The sequence below is a fragment of the Budorcas taxicolor genome, chromosome 19 (assembly GCF_023091745.1).
Source record: "Budorcas taxicolor isolate Tak-1 chromosome 19, Takin1.1, whole genome shotgun sequence".
Classification (NCBI taxonomy): domain Eukaryota; kingdom Metazoa; phylum Chordata; class Mammalia; order Artiodactyla; family Bovidae; genus Budorcas; species Budorcas taxicolor.
In genome coordinates this window covers 57,465,110-57,488,068 of record NC_068928.1, presented here as the reverse complement: position 1 = coordinate 57,488,068, position 22,959 = coordinate 57,465,110, and the positions used below count along the sequence as shown (strand labels likewise).

Below are 22,959 nucleotides of genomic sequence, written 5' to 3'. Positions count from 1 at the left end.
GTCCATCCTAAAGGAAACCAACACTGAATATTCATTGGAAGGACTGATGCTGAAGCTGAAGCTCCAATACTCTGACCACCTGATACAAAGAGCCGACTCATCGGAAAAGACCCTGATGCTGGGAAAGATTGAAGGCGGGAGGAGAAGGGGACGACAGAGGATGAGATCAGTGATTCAATGGACATGAATTTGAGCAAACTCCAGAAGACAGTGGAAGACAGAGGAGCCTGGCGGGCTATACTCCATGGGACTGCAAAGAGTCAGACACGACTTAGCGACTCAACAACAATAACATCAAAGGCCCGTTTCAATCTCCTGCTGGTCACCTACTTACACTCCCCCCCTCTCGCTCATGGGAACAGGGAAGGATGCCCCCAAACACAGCAGAACAGGTATCCCCAAGGAGTGACAGTGCCCCGGCCCAGTCGACACAGTCGGCCCAGGAGGGCAAGGCGAGGCAGAGGGAGAGAGCAGGAAGCAGGGGTTTCCAGGAGTGAGAGTGGAGGCCGCCCGAGGGTGCACGTAGGGAAGGGGAGCGGATGCACTGAGCCGCGGGGCGGTAACAGCATCCAGGGTAGTAACAGCGTCCAGGGCGGGGCGCTGGGCAGGATCAAGGCCGCCTCTCCCATATGCTCAAGCACGTGGGCTCCTCCACCAACATAATGCTGTGCGCTCCCATCACCGCAGAGAGAAAGTAATATGTACCATTTCCTCCCCCACACAGTTTATAACGACACTGGAAATCTGAAGCATGAAATTGAAAAGAAAAAATACAAGAATAATAATAACAGTCTGTCTCCACCCTGGGCGCTTTTCTCCCTTTTTCCCTTCCTTCCCTTCTCGCCTCCCCACCCCCCTCCCCTCCCCAGGGTGGAGTCAGGATGTCTGGGGGAGGAAGGGGCCCATCTTGCTGGCACAGGACGACGGACAGTTGGGGGACGGAGCTGTCACCATGCCACCCTTGCACTCACAGGAACCACTGCCACGCGGGGGCCAGGAGCGCCAGAAGTCAGCCTGGTCTCCTCTGCTGTGTTCAGGGTCTTCTGCCTGGGCTCAGCCTGGTCTGAGGACACCCGGCTGAGACACAGAAGTTTCCTTCCAAAAACGGGCCATCTGAGACCCTGACAAAGAAAATGCCTTGCGGGAAGTGACAGGTGCCCCTTAGCGACGCTGCCGACTGTCCCGAGCATGGTCCTGGCTGTGGCAGGGCTGGTCCTCACACTCTCTTCTTGCTCTGGGCCACACCCTCCAGCTCACATGAGACCCCTGGGGGAGGGGGCTCCAAGTCCCACCGAGCCCACCCTGGAACATGCCATCACTATGCTGAGCGCCCACCTAAAGGGCAGCCTTAGCCCCAGAATGGGCTCCCCAGGTAACTCAGTGGTAAAGAATCTCTCTCACCTGCCGATCAGGAGACGCAGGTTCGAGCCCTGGGTCGGGAAGATCCCCTGGAGAAGGAAATGGCAGCCCACGCCAGCATTCTTGCCTGGAGAATCCCACGGACTGAGGAGCCTGGTGGGCTGCAGTCCAGGGGGTCGCAACGAGTTGGACAGGACCGAAGTGATGAAACAGTGACACCAACAGCCCTAGAGCAGACCAGCATCACCTCCCTGGTCCCTGCCTCCCGGTGCAGCAGAAAAGCTGCAGACGGCAGGACACAGGAATCCCCGAGGCTTCCCGGCTCCCCACGTCTTGAAAACACAGATTTAAGAGAGGAGATCCGGGGACATCCCTGGCGGTCCAGTGGTGAAGACGTCACCTGCCAAATCTGGGAAGTGCGGGTTCCACCCCCGAAGCTAGGATCCCACATGCCTCGGGGCCAAAAAACCGAAACAGAAGGCAGAAGCAATACTGCAACAAATTCAATAAAGACTTTAAAAACAGTGTACGAGAAAAAATTTTAAAAAAAAACAAGAGAGGAGATTCCCATGAGACACCTGCTATGAAACTCCCAAGGCGGCCTGTCTGGTCCAAGCGATGCTGGGGATGGGACCTGCTCCAGGTCCACGTGGCTTCGGCCTCCCCGGGGGTCATCTGGGGCCCTTCATCTCACTCAGCCTCATAAAGAAGAGAGTGATGGCTTGGGGAAACAGAGCCATGATCTTTCAGGCGTCTCATCAGAGCCCATCGGAGTGCTCACACTGTCTGTTGGGGGCCCAGCCCATTTTAGTGTGACCAAAAGACCTCACATTGAAAAATCCCCATGAGCGCATGCCAGGCTTCCCTACACCTCAGACAATAAGAAGGGGAAAACGCAACAGCAACTGTGTGTGTGTGTGTGTGTGTGTGTGTGTGTGTGTTCAGTCACTAAGTCGTGTCCAACTCTTTGCGACCCCATGGACTGCAGCACGTCAGGCTTCCCTGTCCTTCACTATCTCCCGGAGTTTGCTCAAATTCAGTTAGCAACAGTAATTATTAGTTCGTAATCTAGGATCCATACAGCTGGGAATATAAAATGTAAGCCTGGGCTTCCCTGGCAGCTCCGTGGCAGAGTCCACCTGCCAACGCAGGAGACCTGGGTTCAATCCCTGATCCGGGAGGATCCCACATGCCGCAGAGCAGCTAAGCCCATAGGGCCACAACTGTCAAGCTTGTGTCCTAGAGCCCAGGAGACACAGCAACTGAGCCCACGGGCCACAACAGCTGGTGCCCTCGCACCCGAGATCCCGTGTCCCCACCAAGAGAAGCCACCGCAACGAGGAGCCCTCGCCCCGTGCTGCAAACAGAGAGGAGACCCTGCTCGCTGCAACTAGAGAAAAGCAACGCAGACCCAGTGCGGCCAAAAATAAATAAGTCAGTAGAATTATTATGAAAATAAATAAATAAAAGCTATGCTTTCTGAAGACCCAACTCAGTGGCTACTCCCTGCACCCTGGCCCTTCTCACTCAACTATCTGCTCTAGGAGAAACCTTTCTGCTGGATCTGGCTGAAATCTCCTCCGTGAATCCCTCATGTGATGACTTAAGCCCATTTCTTCCCATCCATTTCTCTACGGAGATGGAGAACAGCTGGTCACCATCATCCCTCCAGACTCCGAGGCCTTCACCGGAGAGCATCATTAACTTCCAACAGTGCGATGGTTATTTGCAGAAAATGCCACTCACCGCTTGCAGCACAAAAGCCGACTCAGCCAAAATCTCCCTGAGAAAAATCACATCTTTCATAAGGGCCCAGCTCCCTGTGCGATTAAATAATGGATATTAAATTGCCTTTTCATGCCTAGCAGTGAGCTGTTTGATTGGTGGCCTTTCTCTTCCGCAGCTTCATGGTCATTTTTATTCTGCACAAGCACTTCTTCCTTGAGAGAGAATATACACTGATTTGGAGAACCCTGGTTAGTTCAAACCTCACAAAAAACAGACATCAGGGCCAGAGCAAAGAAAATGAAAATGGTGACCCTCGATGCTTTGTCCAAATTCATCCAAACGCTCATCTCTGGGGGCAGTGAGTGCTTTTCTCACTTGGATGAAAGGATATTCAATTGCAAGTTTAAATTTACCATTAAATAGGTGAGTAGGGGAATAGGTGGACCAGAAACGGACTGAAACACTTTGTAATTGCTTTGCAACAAAAAGAGAGACGCTAACTTCCGGAAACTCACTCCTTCAGACATGCAGATCCAAGAAGCTCTTAAGGAACCATCCCTTCTAACACCCCCACACTCCAACAGACTCAGCTGAGGTCCAAGATGACCGAGGAGCCTCCCCAAGGTCACAGAGCTCAATGCTGACAGCCCCTGACTTCTCATCTGGGTTTCGTCCTAGTGGCGTGCCATCTAGCATTTTTTAATTCTGCGTAAGTAATTTACTCTCTGTGGTTCTGCTTCTTGTCTGTAAAATAGAGGCAGCTGGATCAGACACCATCTAGGAGGCAATGAGCTTTAACCGTTGGGACTCAACAGTCAAGAGGGTTCAAATCCCAGCTCTGCTCCCTGAAGACATGGAAGCAACCTGAACGTCCAGCAACAGATGCAAGGATGAAGAAGATGTGCCACGTGTACGCAGCGGAATACTAGTCAACCAGAGAAAAGAAGGAAATCAGGGCTTTGGCAGCAACATGGAAGCAACTACAGATGACACCACTAAGGGAAGTCAGGCAGAAAGGCAATACCATATGACGTCACTTATGTGGGATCTAAAACATGACGCAAATGAGCTTATCTACAGAGCAGAAACAGACTCACAGATGCAGGGAATGTGTTTGTGGTTGCCAAGGGGGGAGGGGGAGGGGTGGGAATCAGAGATGGAGACGATTATACTCAGAATGGATAAGCGGCAAGGTCCTACTGCATAGCACAGGGAAATATGTCCAACATCCTGTGAATAAACCATAACAGAAAGGAATATAAATGCACATAACTAAAGCACTTTGCTGTGCAGCAGAGATGAACACCACACTGCAAATTGACTATCAAGTTCCTAAAGTAACAATTAAAAAATAAAAGGCTTTCATCTCAAATTTAAAGAGTCACAAAAGATATAAATTCTGGCATGTAAATATCGATGTGCTTAAATAAAACTATTTCATCAGTCGTTTAAATAGACCCACTAGGATCTAAACAGCATAGGAGGGAATTCCCTGGCCATCCAGTGCTTAGGACTTGGTGCTTTCACTGCTGAGGGCCAGGTTAAATCCCCGGTCGGGGAACTAAGATCCCCAAAGCTGTGCAGCCAAAAATAATTAATTAATTAATTAAAAATAAACAGCACAGGGATTTGATTCTCTCCGTTATCCACTTAAAAATGTTCACAAAATAAGCTGTGTGTTTATGTCTTATGCACTTTTCTGTTCCAGGGTTATATTCTACACACAAAAATACAAGAGCTAGCTCCTCTTCAAAAGTCAAAAAATGTACACCATTCCTCTTTCTCCTTGATTCGTATATCAATTCCGTTTTCCCACTGAATTTTATCCTAGAGCAACTTATATTTTATGCTAGAAAGCCTATTATTGGTTTCTTTCTCATACTGGTTTGCAATAAAATATCTATGCACATTTCAATTTAATTTTTTTTAATTTCCTGTGAGCCTAGAGTTCTAACTGCTTAAATAACAATTTCCTGGATTGAATGACTATTAAAACTATTAGTGGTTGAGAATAGATTCATAACAGCAAAAATTTAATATACCATTTCATAATTATTAAATATTCAAAAGTCTAATAATATTTATTCTTGGAAATACTTATTTTCAAGGATGAGGCCTTTTTCTCATTTTTTCAGTTTTCACTCATATATCTGTGAATAAACATTAAGCGGTTACTGCTAGAATAGGACAGGGTTAAGCATCAATTTTATTTCCATTTTTCTATGAGTTTTTTTTTTCTTAAAGTAAACAAAGAAAATGTATTCATGTAAGGAAGATTAAAAAAACAAATATTTTGTTCTAATACTGTCATTTTGGGTTTTTTAAAATATTTTTTTATTTATCTACCTAGTTGGCTACTCTGGGTCCCAGGTGTGGCATGTGACATCTTTAGTGAGAGCCTGTGGGATCTAGTTCCTGACCAAGGATTGAACCTGGGCTCCCTGCATTGGGAGCGCAGAGTCTTGACCACTAGACCACCAGGGAATTTTGTTCTTTGAATTCTATCTGCTGTTGCTGCTGCTGCTAAGTCGCTTCAGTCGTGTCCGACTCTGCCATAGACGGCAGCCCACCAGGCTCCTCTGTCCCTGGGGTTCTCCAGGCAAGAACACTGGAGTGGGTTGCCAGTTCCCTCTCCAATGGATGCAAGTGAAAAGTAAAAGTGAAGTTGTGTCCAATTCTTCGCGACCCCATGGACTGCAGCCTACCAGGCTCCTCCGTCCATGTGATTTTCCAGGCAAGAGTACTGGAGTGGGTTGCCATTGACTAAGAAGGCCCAAAATCCCAGAGCAGTTCAGTTCAGTCGCTCAGTTGTGTCCGACTTTATGCGACCCCATGAACCACAGCACGCCAGGCCTCCCTGTCCATCACCAACTGCCAGAGTTTACTCAAACTCATGTTCATTGAGTCGGTGATGCCATCCAACCATCTCATCCTCTGTCATCCCCTTCTCCTCTGGTCCTCAATCTTTCCCAGCATCAGGGTCTTTTCCAATGAGTCAGTTCTTTGCATCAGGTGGCCAAAGTATTAGAGTTTCAGCTTCAGCATTGGTCCACCAGGGAAATTTACATTGACGGATTTCTTTCTCTCTTTTTTTTGGCCACACCATGTGGCTTTCGGGATCTTATTTCCCTGAAAGGACAGTATCTGAATTGCTAAAGGATTTGTGTCCAGTGATCAGCGATCTGAGTCCTTCACCATCTCCACCCCAGCACCCACATGCCAAGGGCCACTCCATCTGTGCGTGGAGATGCTGCTACTAAGAGGCACAGAACCAAGGCAAGAGAGCATCTTCCTTTGATAAAGCAGGAGAGGGCAACTATGTCACGGAAAGTGGGAAGGCACAATCTGCCTTGGGATCTGCTTGGGCAGAGCAGTTCAGCCAAAAAGAACAAAACTGGAAGCCGAGGACACGGACACTGATTTTGCGACAACTCTCTGTGCCCCATGGAACACCTAGAATGCTCCCACAGACTCTGATCTCAGAGTTGCTGGCTTAGAGGACTTTCAGGAGGTCCCACCCGCAGGCCAGGTTTTGCAGATCACAGGACTACAAAAACAGGAGCAAGGAACCATATTTGACTCAACGGAAAGGGAAAAGCACGTATTAACGGGCCTGCTCATGTGACTGATGACACTGAAAAATGAACTCACGAGGTCAGTAGGTGCCCAATATGCTACTGGGGAAGAGTGGAGAAATCGCCCCAGCAGGAATGAACAGACGGAGCCAAAGCAAAAGCAACGCCCGGGTGTGGATATGACTGGTGATGGAAGTAAAGTCTGATGCTGTAAAAAGTAATAGTGCATAGGAACCTGAAATGTAAGGTCCATGAATCAAGGCAAATTGGAAGTGGTCAAGCAGGAGATGGCAAGAGTGAATATTGACATTTTTGGGAATCAGTGAACTAAAATGGACTGGAATGGGCAATTTAATTCAGACAACCATAATATCTACTACTGTGGGCAAGAATCCCTTAGAAGAAATGGAGTAGTCAACAAAAGGGTCCGAAATGCAGTACTCGGATGCAGTCTCAAAAATGACAGAATGATCTCTGATCATTTCCAAGGCAAACCATTCAATATCACAGTTATCCAAGTCTATGCCCTGACCAGCAATGCTGGAGAAGCTGAAGTTGGATGGTTCTATGAAGACCTACAAGACCTTTTAGAACTAACACCCAAAAAAGATGTCCTTTTCATTAAAGGGGACTGGAATGCAAAAGTAGGAAGTCAAGAAACACATGGAGTACCAGGCAAATTTGGGCCTGGAGTACCGAATGAAGCAGGGCAAAGGCTAGCAGAGTTTTGCCAAGAGAACACACTGGTCATAGCAAATACCCTCTTCCAACAACACAAGAGAAGACTCTATGCATGGACATCATCAGATGGTCAATAATGAAATCAGGTTATATTCTTTGCAGCCAAAGATGGAGAAGCTTTATACAGTCAGCAAAACCAAGACCTATACAGTCAGCAAAACCAAGACCAGGAGATGACTGTGGCTCAGATCATGAACTCCTTATTCCAAAATTCAGATTTAAATTGAGAAAGGTAGGGAAAACCACTAGACCATTCAGGTATGACCTAAATAAAATCCCTTACGATTGATTATACAGTGGAAATGACAAATAGATTCAAGGGATTAGATCTGATAGACAGAGTGCCAGAAGAAGTATGGACGGAGGTTCATGACATTGTACAGGAGGCTGATCAAGACCATCCCTAAGAAAAAGAAATGCAAAAGGCAAAATGGTTGTCTGAGGAGGCCTTACAAATAGCTGAGAAAAGAAGAGAAGCTAAAGGCAAAGGAGAAAGGAAAGATATACCCACTTGAATGCAGAGTTCCAAAGAATAGCAAGCTGAGATAAGAAAGCCTTCCTCCATGATCAGTGCAAAGAAATAGAGGGAAACAATAGATGCGAAAGACCAGAGATCTCTTCAAGAAAATTAGAGATACCAAGGGAACATTTCATGCAAAGATGGGCTCAATAAAGGACAGAAATGGTACGGACCTAACAGAAGCAGAAGATATTAAGAAGAGGTGGCAGGAATACACAGAAGAACTATACAAAAAAGATCTTCATGACCCAGATAACCACGATGGTGTGATCACTCACCTAGAGCCAGACATCCTGGATTGCAGAGTCAAGCGGGCCTTAGGAAGCATCACCAGTTCAGCTATTTCAAATGCTGAAAGATGATGCTATGAAAGTACTGCACTCAATATGCCAGCAAATTTGGAAAATTCAGCAGTGGCCACAGGACTGGAAAAGGTCAGTTTTCATTCCAATCCCGAAGAAAGGCAATGCCAAAGAATGTTCAAACTATTGCATAATTGCACTCATCTCACATGCTAACAAAGTAATACTCAAAATTCTTCAAGCTAGGCTTCAGCAATACGTGAACCGTGAACTTCCAGATGTTCAAGCTGGATTTAGAAAAGGCAGAGGAACCAGAGATCAAATTGCCAACATCCGCTGGATCATCAAAAATGCAACAGAATTCCAGAAAAACATCTACTCTGCTTTATTGATTACACCAAACCCTTTTACTGTGTGGATCACAACAAATTGTGGAAAATTCTTCAAGAGATGGGAATACTAGACCACCTGACCTGCTTCCTGAGAAATCTTTATGCAAGTCAAGAAGCAACACTTAGAACTGGACATGGACCCACAGACTGGTTCCAAATCGGGAAAGGAGTTTGTCAAGGCTGTATACTGTCACCCTGCTTATTTAACTTATATGCAGAGTTCATCTTGTGAAATGCCAGGCTGGATGAAGGACAAGCTGGAATCAAGATTGCCAAGAGAAATATCAATAACCTCAGATATGCAGATAACAGCACCCTTATGGCAGAAAGTGAAGAGGAACTAAAGAGCCTCTTGATGAAAGCGAAAGAGGAGTGTGAAAAAGTTGGCTTAAAACTCAACATTCAGAAAACTAAGATCATGGCATCCGGTCCCATCACTTCATGGCAAATAGATGGGGAAACAATGGAAACAGTGACAGACCTTATTTTGGGGCTCCAAAATCACTGCAGATGGTGACTGCAGCCATGAAAGTAAAAGATGCTTGCTCCTTGGAAGGAAAGCTATGACCAGCCTAGACAGCATATTAAAAAGCAGAGACATGACTTTGCCAACAAAAGTCTGTCTAGTCAGAGCTATGGTTTTTCCAGTAGTTATGTATGGATGTGAGCGTTGGACTATAAACAAAGCTGAGCACCGAAGAATTGATGCTTTTGAACTGTGGTGTTGGAGAAGACTCTTGAGAGTTCCTTGGACAGCAAGGAGATCCAACCAGTCCATCCTAAAGGAAATCAGTCCCAAATATTCACTGAAAGGACTGATGCTGAAGCTGAAACTGCAATACTTTGGCCACCTGATACGAAGAGTTGACTCAGTGAAAAAGACCCTGATGCTGGGAAAGACTGAAGGCAGGAGGAGAAGGGGATGACAGATGATGAGATGGTTGGATGGCATCACTGACTTGATGGACATAAGTTTGAGCTGGACTTTGAGCGGGAGTTGGTGATGGACAAGGAGGCCTGGCATGCTGCAGTCCATGGGGTCGCAAAGAGCTGGACACGACTGAGCGACTGACCTGCACTAAATGTGATTGATGAGACTGGAATACACAGCGCCGCTAGGTGGTATCATGCCTGGAAAATAGAATCCGCACTAAGTGAGTCTGTAGGTCTGACTCCCAGTTTACGGGAGACCTAGGGGACAGAGGAACAAGTTCAACAGCACCAGAAAGCAATCCGCCAAGGTCAAATAGTGGGACATTCTACAGACCAACGATTCAGCTTCTCTAACAAATTACTAGGGGTAGGGGTGGAAATGGTGGGGTGAGGGGAGAGTACTGTTAAAGAATAAAAGAGACTGAAAATACTCAGTATGAAACAAATTCAAGGCTGCTCCCCGGTGGTCTGGTGGTTAGGACTTGATGCCTTCACTGCCAAGTCCCAGGTTTCATCCCTGGCCAGGGAACTAACACCCAGTAAACCTTGAGCTATGCCCCAAAAAAAGGAAACAAATTCAATATGAAAATGTTGTTTGGATCGTGATTCTAACAAAAGAGTTTTAGGAGACACCTTTGAAAGACACAGAGGAAGTCTGAATGTGAAGTCAAATATTGGATACTAATAAGGAAATATTAATTTTGGTAGGTGTGATAATACCATGCTGATTTTTTTTTTTAATCATTCAGTTAGAGTTGTGCGTTGAATTCACAAGTGAAATTATATGATGTCTGAGATTTGCTTTTACAAAACATTCTCCCTCCCACATATACTGGGTGGTAGGAGGTTGGGGGAGGAGGGGTATGTTAAATGAGCTTAGCAAAATGTCACTAATGATTGAAGCTGAGCTGTGGGTACCCGGGGGTACCTCATGGGATTCTCTCCACTTTTGTAGATGTTTGAAAATATCCATAATATAAGGCCCTATGGGTGATGAGGAGGAGTAAAGAACATATTTGATTAGAGCCAACGGAGCTCTGTGCTAAGCCCTCCCTAAATATATGCACCTCACTTGGAATACTTATTTACAAGTCCTGAGACAACTGCCAACAGGCCTCTTTCTCGATCTAAGGAGAGGCAGGGGCATTCCCTTTGCTGGACGCAAACAGGGTCAGCGATCAGAGGGAGCCATTGGCAACTGGAGATTACAAAGAGGGAACGTGGCCACAAGGGCAGAGGCTGGAAATAGCCCTTGGCAGAGAAATAACAGAAGAAACACTCTCCACTCAGATCCCTCCCACCATGCGCTGACTTACCCCTGCAGCAAAGCCAAGGCTTCCATCTAAGATCCGCCTCTGAAAACGAAAAAAAGAGGTTTCAGTTTCTAAGAAATGTTTCATGGAATAGGAGGCAATCATAAGCCTAAGAAAGCCACATGAATAAAGACAAGCCTAGGCCGGAGCTTGCAAATCTATCTGGAACCCTGGACCCCAGTCTTTATAAAATGAGCCAAGAGTCAGGGGGAAAAAAATTTTTTTTAAACCTTCCATCCATTCCACAACCTATCAGAGGCTTCATTTAGCACGACCCTTGGCTCACATTGGTCCACATGCTTTACATCTGTCTCAGCACTCCCTGTAAACCACGGCTATAAACCTTTAGTAAGGAGCTGGTATGGGCTTTCCTGGTGGCTCAGAGGGTAAAGCGTCTGCCTACAATGCGGGAGACCCAGGTTCGATCCCTGGGTCGGGAATATCACCTGGAGAAGGAAATGGCAACCCACTCCAGTACTCCTGCCTGGAAAATCCCATGGACTGAGAAGCCTGGTAGGGGGTCACAAAGAGTCGGACACGACTGATCGACTTCACTAAGGAGCTGGCACTTTGGCCACCTCGTGCGAAGAGTTGACTCATTGGAAAAGACTCTGATGCTGGGAGGGATTGGGGGCAGGAGGAGAAGGGGATGACAGAGGATGAGATGGCTGGATGGCATCACGGACTCGATGGACGTGAACTCCGGGAGTTGGTGATGGACAGGGAGGCCTGGCGTGCTGTGATTCATGGGGTCGCAAAGAGTCGGACACGACTGAGCGACTGAACTGAACTGATAAAGTTGGACATTGACAAGTACTGACAAGAAGCACATCGACCAACCAAAATCCTCCCGCACTGCAGGTGGGCGTACAAGCTGGTCCAGCCACTTTGGAAAGCTGGCAGCATCCGCTCACAGTGGAACTTCATCAGCATGCCCTATGACCCAGCAGTGAGGGCCATGCGTAATTACCAATAGAAACACATATTGGATTCAGCGGATTTGTGGACAAAAATGCTTTTTACGGCATTACTTGTGAGAGCCAAAACTCAAAACTACCCAGAGGTCCACCAAAGGCAGAATAGATAGGTCACGAGGATGTATACACACAGAGAATACCACGTAGAAAGGAGAACGAACACACACACGTGACTGGAGCTCACAAGCAGGCAGAGCACTCAGGAAACCCCAAAACGGTGGAAGTGAAAGTCACTCAGTTGTGTCCAACTCTTTGTGACTCCGTGGACTGTAGTCCATGGAATTCTCCAGGTCAGAATATTGGAGTGGGTAGCATTTCCCTTCTCCAGAGGATCTTCCCAGCCCAGGGATCAAAGCCAGGTCTCCCGCATTGCAGGCAGATTCTTTACCAGCTGAGCCGCAAGGGAAGCCCAAGAATACTGGAGTGGGTTGCCTATCCCTTCTCCAGCAGATCTTCCCGACCCAGGAATTGAACCAGTCTCCTGCATTGCAGGTGGATTCTTTGCCAACTGAGCAATAAATAGGGTTAAATCAGCCAGACACAGAAGAGCATTCACTATACAGTACACTCTACAAAACAGAGAAAACGAAACTCTGCTGTTGGAGACCAGGAGACGGGCCGCCCTTGGAGTAGAGCTAGGGACTGGTGTAGGGATTGCAAGGGACCCTGAAAGGATGCTGCAGGGGAGGGCAGGGGTTCAGTTCAGCTCAGTTTAGTTCAGTCTCTCAGTCATGTCCAACTCTTTGTGACCTCACGGACCGCAGCATGCCAGGCCTCCCTGTCCATCACCAACTCCCGGAGTTTACCCAAACTCATCTCCATTGAGTTGGTGATGCCATCCAACCATCTAATCCTCTGTCGTCCCCTTCTCCTCCTGCCTTCAATCGTTCCCAGCATCAGGGTCTTTTCAAATGACTCAGCTCTTCACATCAGCTGCCCAAAGTACTGGAGTTTCAGCTTCAACATCAGTCCTTCCAATGAACACCCAGGGCTGATCTCCTTTAGGATGGACTGGTTGGATCTCCTTGCAGGCCAAGGGACTCTCAAGAGTCTTCTCCAACACCACAGTTCAAAAGCATCAATTATTCAGTGCTCAGCTTTCTTTATAGTCCAACTCTCACATCCATACATGACCACTGGAAACCATAGATTTGACTAGACGGACTTTTGTTGGCAAAGTCATGTCTCTGCTTTTTAATATGCTGTCTAGGTTGGTCATGACTTTCCTTCCAAGAAGTAAGCATCTTTTAATTTCATGGCTGCAATCACCATCTGCAGTGATTTTGGAGCCCGCAAAAATAAAGTCAGCCACTGTTTCCCCATCTATTTGCCATGAAGTGATGGGACCGGATGCCATGATCTTCGTTTTCTGAATGTTGAGTTTTAAGCCAACTTTTTCACGCTCCTCTTTCGCTTTCATCAAGAGGCTCTTTAGTTCTTCTTCACTTCCTGCCATAAGGGTGGTGTCATCTGCATATCTGAGGTTATTGATATTTCTTCCAGCAATCTTGACTCCAGCTTGTGCTACTTCCAGCCCAGCATTTCTCATGATGTACTCTGCATATAAGTTAAATAAGCAGGGTGACAATATACAGCCTTGACGTACTCCTTTTCCTATTTGGAACCAGTCTGTTGTTCCATGTCCAGTTCTAACTGTTGCTTCCTGACCTGTATACAGGTTTCTCAAGAGGCAGGTCAAGTGGTCTGGTATTCCCATCTCTTTCAGAATTTTCCACAGTTTATTGTGATCCACACAGTCAAAGGCTTTGGCATAGTCAATAAAGCAGAAATAGATATTTTTCTAGAACTCTCTTGCTTTTTCCATGATCCAGCGGATGTTGGCAATTTGATCTCTGGTTCCTCTGCCTTTTCTAAAACCAGCTTGAACATCTGGAAGTTCACAGTTCACCTATCACTGAAGCATGGCTTGGAGAATTTTGAGCTTTACTTTACTAGCGTGTGAGATGAGTGCAATTGTGCGGTAGTTGAGCATTCTTTGGCATTGCCTGTCAGGGGTTGGGGGGATCCTATTCTAGTACTTGATCTGGACGCTATTTCCATGGACACTGGAGAAAAGTCATCAAGCTGTACACTTAGAAGACGTGCATTTTCCTTTCTTTAAATTATGTATTTGTTCCGGGTGTGCTGGGTCTCCATTGTTGCACGCGGGCTTTCTCTCACTGCGACGAGTTAGGGCTGCTTCCCAGCTATGGCACACCGGCTTCCCATCGCGGTGGCTTCTCTTACTGCAGCTTGAGGGCTCCGGATCTCGGGCTCAGCAGCTGCGGTGCATGGGCTTAGCTGATCTTCCCGCACCGGGGATCAAACCCGTGTCCCCTGCATTGGCAGGTGGATTCTTAACTGCTGGACCATCAGGGAAGTCCATAAAATGTGCATTTTTCTATATGCATTGTGTTTTTCAATAAAAATATTTTCTTTTTAAGGAGGGGCCTAAGTTATATAATCTCTAGCCACATTGACACATTTGCTATTGTTCAGTCATAAACTAACTGTCCAGCTGTTGGGGACTGGCTAAATAAACTGCAGTGTGTTTTATGGGATGTTCTACAGCTCTTTAAGTAACTAATCAAAATAATCAAAAAACCATTTAGGGTTAGGGAGGGATGTCTGTGACATCCAGTGAAAAATGCTCATTATGGAAATTCATAATTTGATCCTCATTATGTATAGAAAACAGATATGTCAGTATTTGTATACTCAAATACAGCCAAATAAATTTTAACAAATATTTCAGTTTTCCTTTCAGAAAAGTGAGATCGAGAACATTTTTTACTATTTTTTCCAGTTTCTCCACATTTTTTGAATTCCCTACAATTACAATATGATTTTTTTTCAATCAAGAAAATGAATTTGGGGGACTTTCCTGGTGGCCGAGTGGCTAGGACTCTGCACTCCCAAGGCTAGGGGCCTGGGTTTGACCCTTGGTCAGGGAACTAGATCCCATGTGCCTCAACTAAAACCCACTGCTGCCAAATAAACAAATATTCTTTCAAAAAAAGAAACTGAATTTCGAGTGAAGTTGAGTCGCTGTTGATAGCAGTGGAGGGTAGATGGCTGAGTGTCCATCACCCCCAGGAACCCCACTGAAGCCCCTGTATCAGCCGGGGTTCACTGGGACAGGAGGAGAAGTGCTTGCCTCTGGGCATTCCCGTCCACGCCGGGTTTATCCCTCACGTCTGGCCCTTCCCACCTCTCCGGCACGGCTCCTGTGCAGAGAGGGCTCACCTGGCCCCGCTGAGCCTGCTCCCTCTAGAAGGTACTGCTTTCAAGGCTGGTCCTTAGCTGGCTCCTGGGAAGCTGGCACTGGGACTGCTCCCTCCATCCCTGACCGATACGGGTGGGTCCCTGTGCCCGTTTCACAAACCACATGATTTATCCGGGACAGCTGCTTTCCTTCTGAGAGTCTGGAGTTTGGGTTGGTGGCTCAGACGCCTCTGTGGCCAGCCCCCAGTAAAGACCTCGAGGACCAAGCGTGTACTGGGCATCCCTGGGCAGACACATCGTCCACGTGTTACTGCGTTGTCACTGCTGGGGAAGGAGCATGCTCCGTGCCCCCTCGTAGGAGGAAGGGGGCGTCAGACCCCAAACCTGTGCACAGATCTCCCCAGACCCTGACTGTCTCTCTCTCACTGAAGCTGTTGTGTCCTTTCGCTGTAATAGACCTTAGCAACGATGACACGGCTCAGCCACGTACCAAGTCCCACGAGCCCATCTAGTGAATCACGGATCTGTGAGTGGTCGTGGGGACCCCTGACATGCCTCTGCACAGAGAAGTGTCTCAGCCGTTCCTCCTACTGACCTGGGGGCAACACTAACGGGAGAGAGATTAGGGGCTCCCAGCTCCCAGGGGAGGGGGGCCTCTGTGACGGCTTCTCCCTTCCGAGCGGCCCCCACAACACCGACCGGGCTCACTCGGGGCCTGTGGACTTCCACTCAGGTCTCTGCAGCCAGCCGGCCAGCCAGAGCCCAGCTCTTCCGACTCACATCTCTGCTTCTGAATGTAACTGAAACTGGGGAAGATGGAAACATGGGCTGCTGTACCCCGGAAGGGCTCGAGGACGGGACCCTGGGCGACCTGGCACAGCTGTCAGGAGACGGGCGGGGCGCTGGGTCACCTATTGACCAGTCTCCGCAGGCTCCCAGCCCAGTTCCCGGCAACATCGGCACTGCTGTACAGGTCCTGACATGAGAGGACCCCAGCCGGCTGGCTGCCCGGGCCTCTCGGCGGGTCTGCCTCACTCCTCCAGCACGTGCCCGCTCGCCACACCTGCCCTGCCTGTGTCCCGAGCACAGCGGGCGCAGGGACTCTGCATTCATCAGGATGCCGTGGACTCGGGCAGCCTGGGCTGGAGGAGAGGCAGGGCCTCCAGGCACAGGAGGCGGGCGTGGGCTGGGGAGGGGCAGGAGGGTGCGTGGAGTGTACAAGGAGGGGGGCTCTGGGAGACGTAGGGGCGATGTAGGGAGATGTAGGGGTGGGGGTGGGGTCTTCAGGGGCCTAGGGGGAGGGAGGCAGGTCCGTGTGTGTTCATCCCAAAGGGGGTGAGGGAGGAAAGGAAGAGCCTAGAAATGGGCTGAAAGGGACAGAGCCGGCCCCCTCGCTTTCTCCCAGGTCTCTTCCACCCCTCGCGGTCTCAGGGTGACAGGGACAAACCTCACACACGTTGCCACCTGTTCGAGGCCCAAGAGAGCCTGGGCAGCAGAGAAATCAGGCGGGGGCTCGGAACGGCCCAAACACTGGGCATCGGGAAGGGAGACGCAGAGGACCGGTGAGCCCCCAGGCGGGGGGCTGCAGGGGGCGAGGGAAGGAAAGAGGCAGAGTTCACTACAAACAGCCCTCCCACGACCCCCCAGAACCAAATCGAGGCAACTCACCTGTCCGCTAGAGAAGACGAACACGAGGGCTGCCCCAGCCGCCGTCAACCCCCAGGTGAAGAAGGTCCCCAGCAGGGCCTGGGACACTGGGCTGTGGCCGTGGAGCATGCTGGATACGGCTGTGTGCGGAGAAGCAGAGAGGGTCACCGCCCGTGGTCCCTCCCCTGGACGCTCGCGCGCTAAGGGGTCCACAGGTCCTCCATGGGAGCCGCCCGCACACCCGTCAGTGACGTCAGTGACCCGGCCCAGGCCAGGCTGGGTGGCTTCACCCAGGCTGACCCCAGCTATCGGAAGCCATCCAGCTCTGAAAGGAGACACCTGGGGACGCTCAGGGAAACGCCCCGGGAGACGTGGGGGAGGAGACGACATGAGAGAAGGGATGGCACTGGGAAATGGTTCCAAAGACGCGCCAAGAATGCAGATTCCTTAGCCTGGAGGGAGAGAGCCTGGGAGGGTCTGACTGCAGCCTTCGGGCATGTTCTACCTGTTTCGCCTGAGCCTTGCCTATCATCCATCATCGGTCTAGTCTCCTCCGAGCACAGGCTGACCAGCTCAGATGCCCTCCTGAAGCTCTTCCACCCAAAGAAAGTGTTGGTCGCTCAGTCGCATCCAACTGTTGGCGATTCCACGGACTGCAGCCCGCCAGGCTCCTCTGTCCCTAGGATTTCCCAGGCAAGAACTGGAGAGGGTAGCTATTCCCTTCTCCAGGGGCTCTTTCTGACCCAAGGATCGAACCCACGTCTCCTGCACTGCAGGCAGATTCTTTACCATCTGAGCTACCAAGGAAGCCCAATCATCAAACTTTCAGCAGCTCTCTGGAGCAGTTCTCACGGCAGCTCCTGTGGCCGCCAAGGATTCACGCCATCAGCTGACCGTCAACTCACGCAACAACTCTTCAACCACCGCACCCTGCAAGGGCACTGTATTGCAGCTCAACCCTGTTACTCGCGGCGCCTCTCACAAGCCCCAAATGGTCCTGCTCCAAGTCCCTCTTTATCCAGTTTCCTCCCCAGCCTCCCGCCATCAGACCCAGGGCATCCTCTGTTTAAGCCGACTTCGATGCCACGGTCCCTGATTTCCCTCCACTCTGGTCCCAGGGCACCTCTTCACTGCTTTCTTTGTGTGGGCTTGCCTCCTTCATCTTTCATATCATTCATTGCTTAAAAATAGGGATGATGCTTTTTCACATTTGATACCCCCCCAAAATAGGGTTTTCTGGCACCCCAAAACATACGTGCTGAATTGAAAAGGGCGGGCTTACCTTGAATAAGCAAACACACAGAAACAAAACCCAGGTGTCGTTTCCCCCAGTCCACTGAGCGTGTGCGTGTGTGCTCAGTTCAACTCTCTGCAACCCCATGGACTGCAGCCCGCCAGGCTCCTCTGTCCATGGGATTCTCCAGGCAAGAGTACTGGAGCAGGTTGCCATGCCCTCCTCCAGGGGATCTTCCACCCCCCACCCCCCGACTCAGGGATTGAACCAAAATCTCCTGAGTTCCCTGCATTGCAGGCAGACGCTCTACCCACTGAGCCACCTGGGAAGGCCCCCACCCCCCCCCCACCCCCCACTAAGCACTGTTGCTCCCAAGGCTGAAGTTACCACTGCCCACCAAGGAAGGAAAGGGAAGTGCCATGCCCTCTTGGTTCTGCTCGGCAGACCTCCTCTAGACTTGGACATGTTCTAAATTCTAGCTCTGAAATGACAGGGAGTCACCTCACCTGTGGAAAGTTACAAGGGAGAGAAACCCACTTGTTGAAAAGCTCTGTGTGTAGTTGGTACAATAAATACCAGGGCTCAAGGCCTCATCTGAAAGGGCTCATTCAGCTCCCCCGATCCTCTAGCACTCACAGGGCTGGACATGACCCCAGTGGGTTCAGCCCTGCCAGCCCCTAGTGGTCTGTGAGGAGCCAGCAACCCTGAACTTGCAGGGCAAAAGCTGTCGATTCTGCTCTGACCCTGGAAGGAAACCCGGGCAGAGGGTAGATGGGCCCTCTTATGCCAAGAGGGTCAGCAAACCAGCAGGATTCAGATCTAGGAAGCTGTAAGTCAGGGTGAACCCAGGTAAACCCAAGTGAGCCCAGCTGCGCCCAGGCTCAGCCAAGGTACCAAGAAACCTCAGCTCGAAACAGAATCTCTGGACTCAGCCTGGGCCTCCAGAGTCTAAGTGGAGTTTAGGAGGATGACTGCACCAAATGAAGAAAAAATACCATTAAGAAAAACCCACCTCTTTACATAAGGCATCTTGTTAAGGCACCCTAAAGAGAATGGTCTGTGCTTCTAAACTAAGACATTCGGATCATTATACCGATCTTTGTGGATACAAATTTCAAAGAAGATTTACAAAGAAAGGCACACAGCTAGCATCCTCTCAGTAATCATCCAAGCCAGGTCATAACAGCAACAACAACAAAAAAAACTTTGTTTTTCAGCGTTGAATGTTCCTTTTAGCAACTACAGAAAAGAGGAAATCATTTACATTCACCAAACAGCCAAAGACGATGTGGGTTCTGTGGGCTGGCAAACAAGGGAGGTTGTGGGTGTTCCTGGGGGCTGGTGGGAGAGAAAACACTCTTCCAAGACTCTATTTATGCACAGGCACCCTGAGATGTAAGAAAAAGAGACACAGAGAGAAGGCCAAGGCCACCGTCCTTGCCAACCCAATAGCAGCGAATTTATCGTTGGGGATGCCAGCCCAGCGCTCCTCAGAGAAGTTTCTTCCTTGCTGTTTTAAATCCTCATGACCCTGCTGGTCCCTGGCTAAGACTCTGCACTCCCAGTTCAGGCAACCCGGGTTCGATCCCTGGTCAGGGAATTAGATCCCACATGCCGCAACTAAGAGTTCTCATATGGCAACTGAGGGTCCCGCACGCCGCTTCAACGAAGATCGAGGATCCCATGTGCTGCCACTAAGACCCTGGTGCAGCCAAAATAAACAAATATTAAAAAAAAAAAAAACCCTCACTACTCTAAGGGTGGTCCCAGAACCAGCAGCGCTGGGCGCCCTTAGGAGCTGAGTTAGAAATGCAGAATCTCAGGTACCGTCCCAGAATTGCTGAGTCAGAATTAACATTTTATAGGAGCTTCCCAGGTGGCTCTGTGGTAAAGAATCTGCCGTCAATGCAGGAAGATATCCTGCAGAAGGAAATGGCAACTCACTCTGGTGTTCTTGCCTGGGAAATCCCATGGACAGAGAAGCCTGGCAGGCTACAGTCCATGGGGTCGCAAAGAGTCAGACACGACTGAGCCAGGGACCATGCACGCACATAGCACCCCACCGCGTTCCACGGGGGATGGACATCAGAGTGGAAAGCACGGGTCTAAAACTGGAAGAACTTCTACAAGACCGAGAGCTTGGAAAGTGAGCTCTCCTGCCCCGTGAGGGATCGGCAGGGCCACCGCCACGCAGAGCCAAGAGCGCAGAAAGTTTTCTCCAGTAGGCAACACGGAAGGTCAGCCAGGGTGGCTCAAAAGCCACTTCTGCAGTGGGCCTCAGACTTCCCAGGAGCTGATATTAAATCATAAGCCCGGGCCCCTCTGCGGGAGGGAAGATGATTCTCTGCCTGCTCCAGCTTGAAAGATGCCAGCACCTCCCCACACATAGCAGCGCAGGGCTCCTGGCGGATAGAAGATTTCTGTCTTTTCTCTCCCTTTTAAACCTGTTACCCCACTTCCAAGAGGCAGCTTCAAGAGGCTGATGGAAAAGCTGCACAGGTGTAAAGAGCGCTTCACGAGACCCACATGCCTGCCCGGACTCCAAGACTGGAACTGAGCAAAGTGATTCGGGTTTGGGCGTCCGTGACTGTGGAAACTGGTCTCCAATACCTGGCTACTCAAAGTGTGGTCTGAGGACCTGCCAACCCGGGGGGTTGATGAGAAATGTACCTCCTTGGGCCTGCCACACCTTAACCAGATTCCCAGTCAAGTTCAAGGGTCCTGCTGACCCTCAGAGCCTGGCGGAGGGGACTTGGGGTAGCTGGACTTGCAACCAGGTCTGCTCCTGGGGTACCCCCTCCACACGCCCACTGGGAAGCGCTGAATGAAAAGGATCTTGGGGGACCACTGCCAACAGAAGGACAACACCCGCCAGCTTGCCCTGGAGAGGGGCAGGGGGCGTGCTCCCGGCACCGCTCCCCCTCCTCTGCCACCTGCCGAGGCCACCCTGCTTCTCTCCTGACCCCTTCCTCTCCCAGGGACACCTCCTTCCAAACTGCATGTGGCTGCCCTTCCAGGCCCCGTGCTCGGCTCCTGGGTGCCCCAGACCCCGGGCCTCCAGCCCCACCGAAGGCGAGAAGAGCCGACTCACTTCGGTGCCCTCTCAAGCCCCCTCTCCACTTCCATCAGCCCCGCAGCCGCTGCCGGTTCTCCGGGCTCCACTCCGGAGTCACTTCCTGCTTCCCTCCAGGCACACGTGTCCCCGGCCACCAAGCTCCGCCCCGCCTGCTGAAACTGGCAGATCCGGCAGGAGAATCAATTTTCTGGTTCACAGCCTCTGCGGGCTCGGGAAGACGCCGGGGCGGGTAGAACTGAGCGCTGCACAACCCTGGGCAACCTTCCAGGAAGCCACAGAAACCCAAAGAAACAACACCCTGCAGCGTGCCTGATCTCAGTTAAGTTGCTGCGTTCTGGCAGCGTCCTGGGTGAGCAACAGAGCATGCGACCTGCAGCTCCCACCATCAGCGTCATTCTCTAGGTCAGTGTCCTCAAATGACAGCATCCAATGAACTGTGGTGCTGGAGAAGACTCTTGAGAGTCCCTTGGACTGCAAGGAGATCCAACCAGTCCATTCTGAAGGAGATCAGCCCTGGGATTTCTTTGGAAGGAATGATGCTGAAGCTGAAACTCCAATATTTTGGCCACCTCATGCGAAGAGTTGACTCATTGGAAAAGACTCTGATGCTAGGAGGGATTGGGGGCAGGAGGAGAAGGGTACGACAGAGGATGAGATGGCTGGATGGCATCACTGACTCGATGGACGTGAGTCTGAGTGAACTCCAGGAGTTGGTTATGGACAGGGAGGCCTGGCGTGCTGCAATTTATGGGGTTGCAAAGAGTTGGACACGACTGAGCAACTGAACTGAACGGAACCACCCCCAGAGATGTCCAAACACAGAATGCTGGCGCCCTCAGAGCTTCTGGTTCTAGAAGCCTCTGCAGAGGTTTTCTGTTCTGAACCAGTAGCGTTGGTGCTCGGATCCTAGAGCCCTTCATCGAGAACCAGTGCTTTGCTCTCCTGGCCTTCTAGGAAAGGACCATGGTGGGTGTTGCTAGGTGTAGCCAAAAATAAAGAGAGGATGTCCAGTTAAACTTGAATGTTAGGTAAACAACAATTTTTGAGAGAAGCCTGGCGAGCTGCAGTCCATACGGTCGCAAAAAGTCAGACATGACTTAGTAACTGAACACATAGCACATATCCTGTGTGTTCCTTCTCCAAGCAGCTCACTATTATCTGGGACATACTCCTGCTAAAAGCACATTTCACATTTGTTGCTTATGCGAAATTCAGCTGTAACTGGGCGTTGTGTATTGTATCTGATGACCCTTCCAGAGGGTAACCAGAAACACTGCCCATAATCACTGTGCCCACAGACCAGAGGGTCGGATAGGAGCAGCCCTCTCTCTCTTGTCCAGAGAAGTCAGTCGTGGACACTGGTGACTGCACCATATCCTTCCCTTCCAAAAAGGGAAGACGGCATGGTGACTGTAGGCAGTCTCTGCCCTCAGGAGATTCTTAGACACAGGGCAGAGCCAGGCCAGCTATCTCAGCTCAGGCCATCGTAAGAAAACACCAGGCTGGGTGGCTTAAACACTGGACATCTATCGTCTTACACTTCTGGAGGCTGCAAGACCAGTTCAAGATCACGTGCAGATTCGTGCCTGGTGAGGGCTCTTTTGCTGGTGCGCAGACGGCTGCCTTCTCACTATGTGCTCACATGCTCTTTTCCTGGTGCACACAGGAAGGAAGGGAGATGGACGCATCTCTCTCTCTTCCTCCCTCCCCCTGCCCTCCTTCCCTCTCAAGGTTTCCCTTACAAGGTACTGCAGCCTAGGCTCTGGAGTCAGGAGGAAGCCCCATACAGCACGTGGGTTTCCATGGGTAAATCCCATATTCCTCTGAGTCTCAGTACCCACCTTCCTGTCCCGGGTCTGCAAATAATCAATCATTCTGTGCTCCCGACAAGCGACTGTAAAGGGAACAAAGTGCCCACCACCCAGCCGGGCCCCCAC

General features: G+C 50.0%; 1 protein-coding gene across 2 annotated transcripts in view; it reads right to left on the bottom strand.

Moving 5' to 3' along the window:
- Nucleotides 1–21,131, bottom strand: part of SLC39A11 (solute carrier family 39 member 11) — a 282,835-nt gene extending 261,704 nt beyond the window's left edge. For both annotated transcript variants that reach the window (XM_052658095.1, XM_052658096.1), the window contains exons 1-3: nt 21,038–21,131; nt 16,734–16,852; nt 10,867–10,905 (exon numbers count right to left, since the gene is read on the bottom strand). In XM_052658095.1, coding sequence (XP_052514055.1) covers nt 10,867–10,905; nt 16,734–16,841 — 147 coding nt within the window. In that variant the 5' untranslated portion in view covers nt 16,842–16,852; nt 21,038–21,131. The remainder of the gene's footprint in view (nt 1–10,866; nt 10,906–16,733; nt 16,853–21,037) is intronic.
- Nucleotides 21,132–22,959: the final 1,828 nt, after the last annotated feature.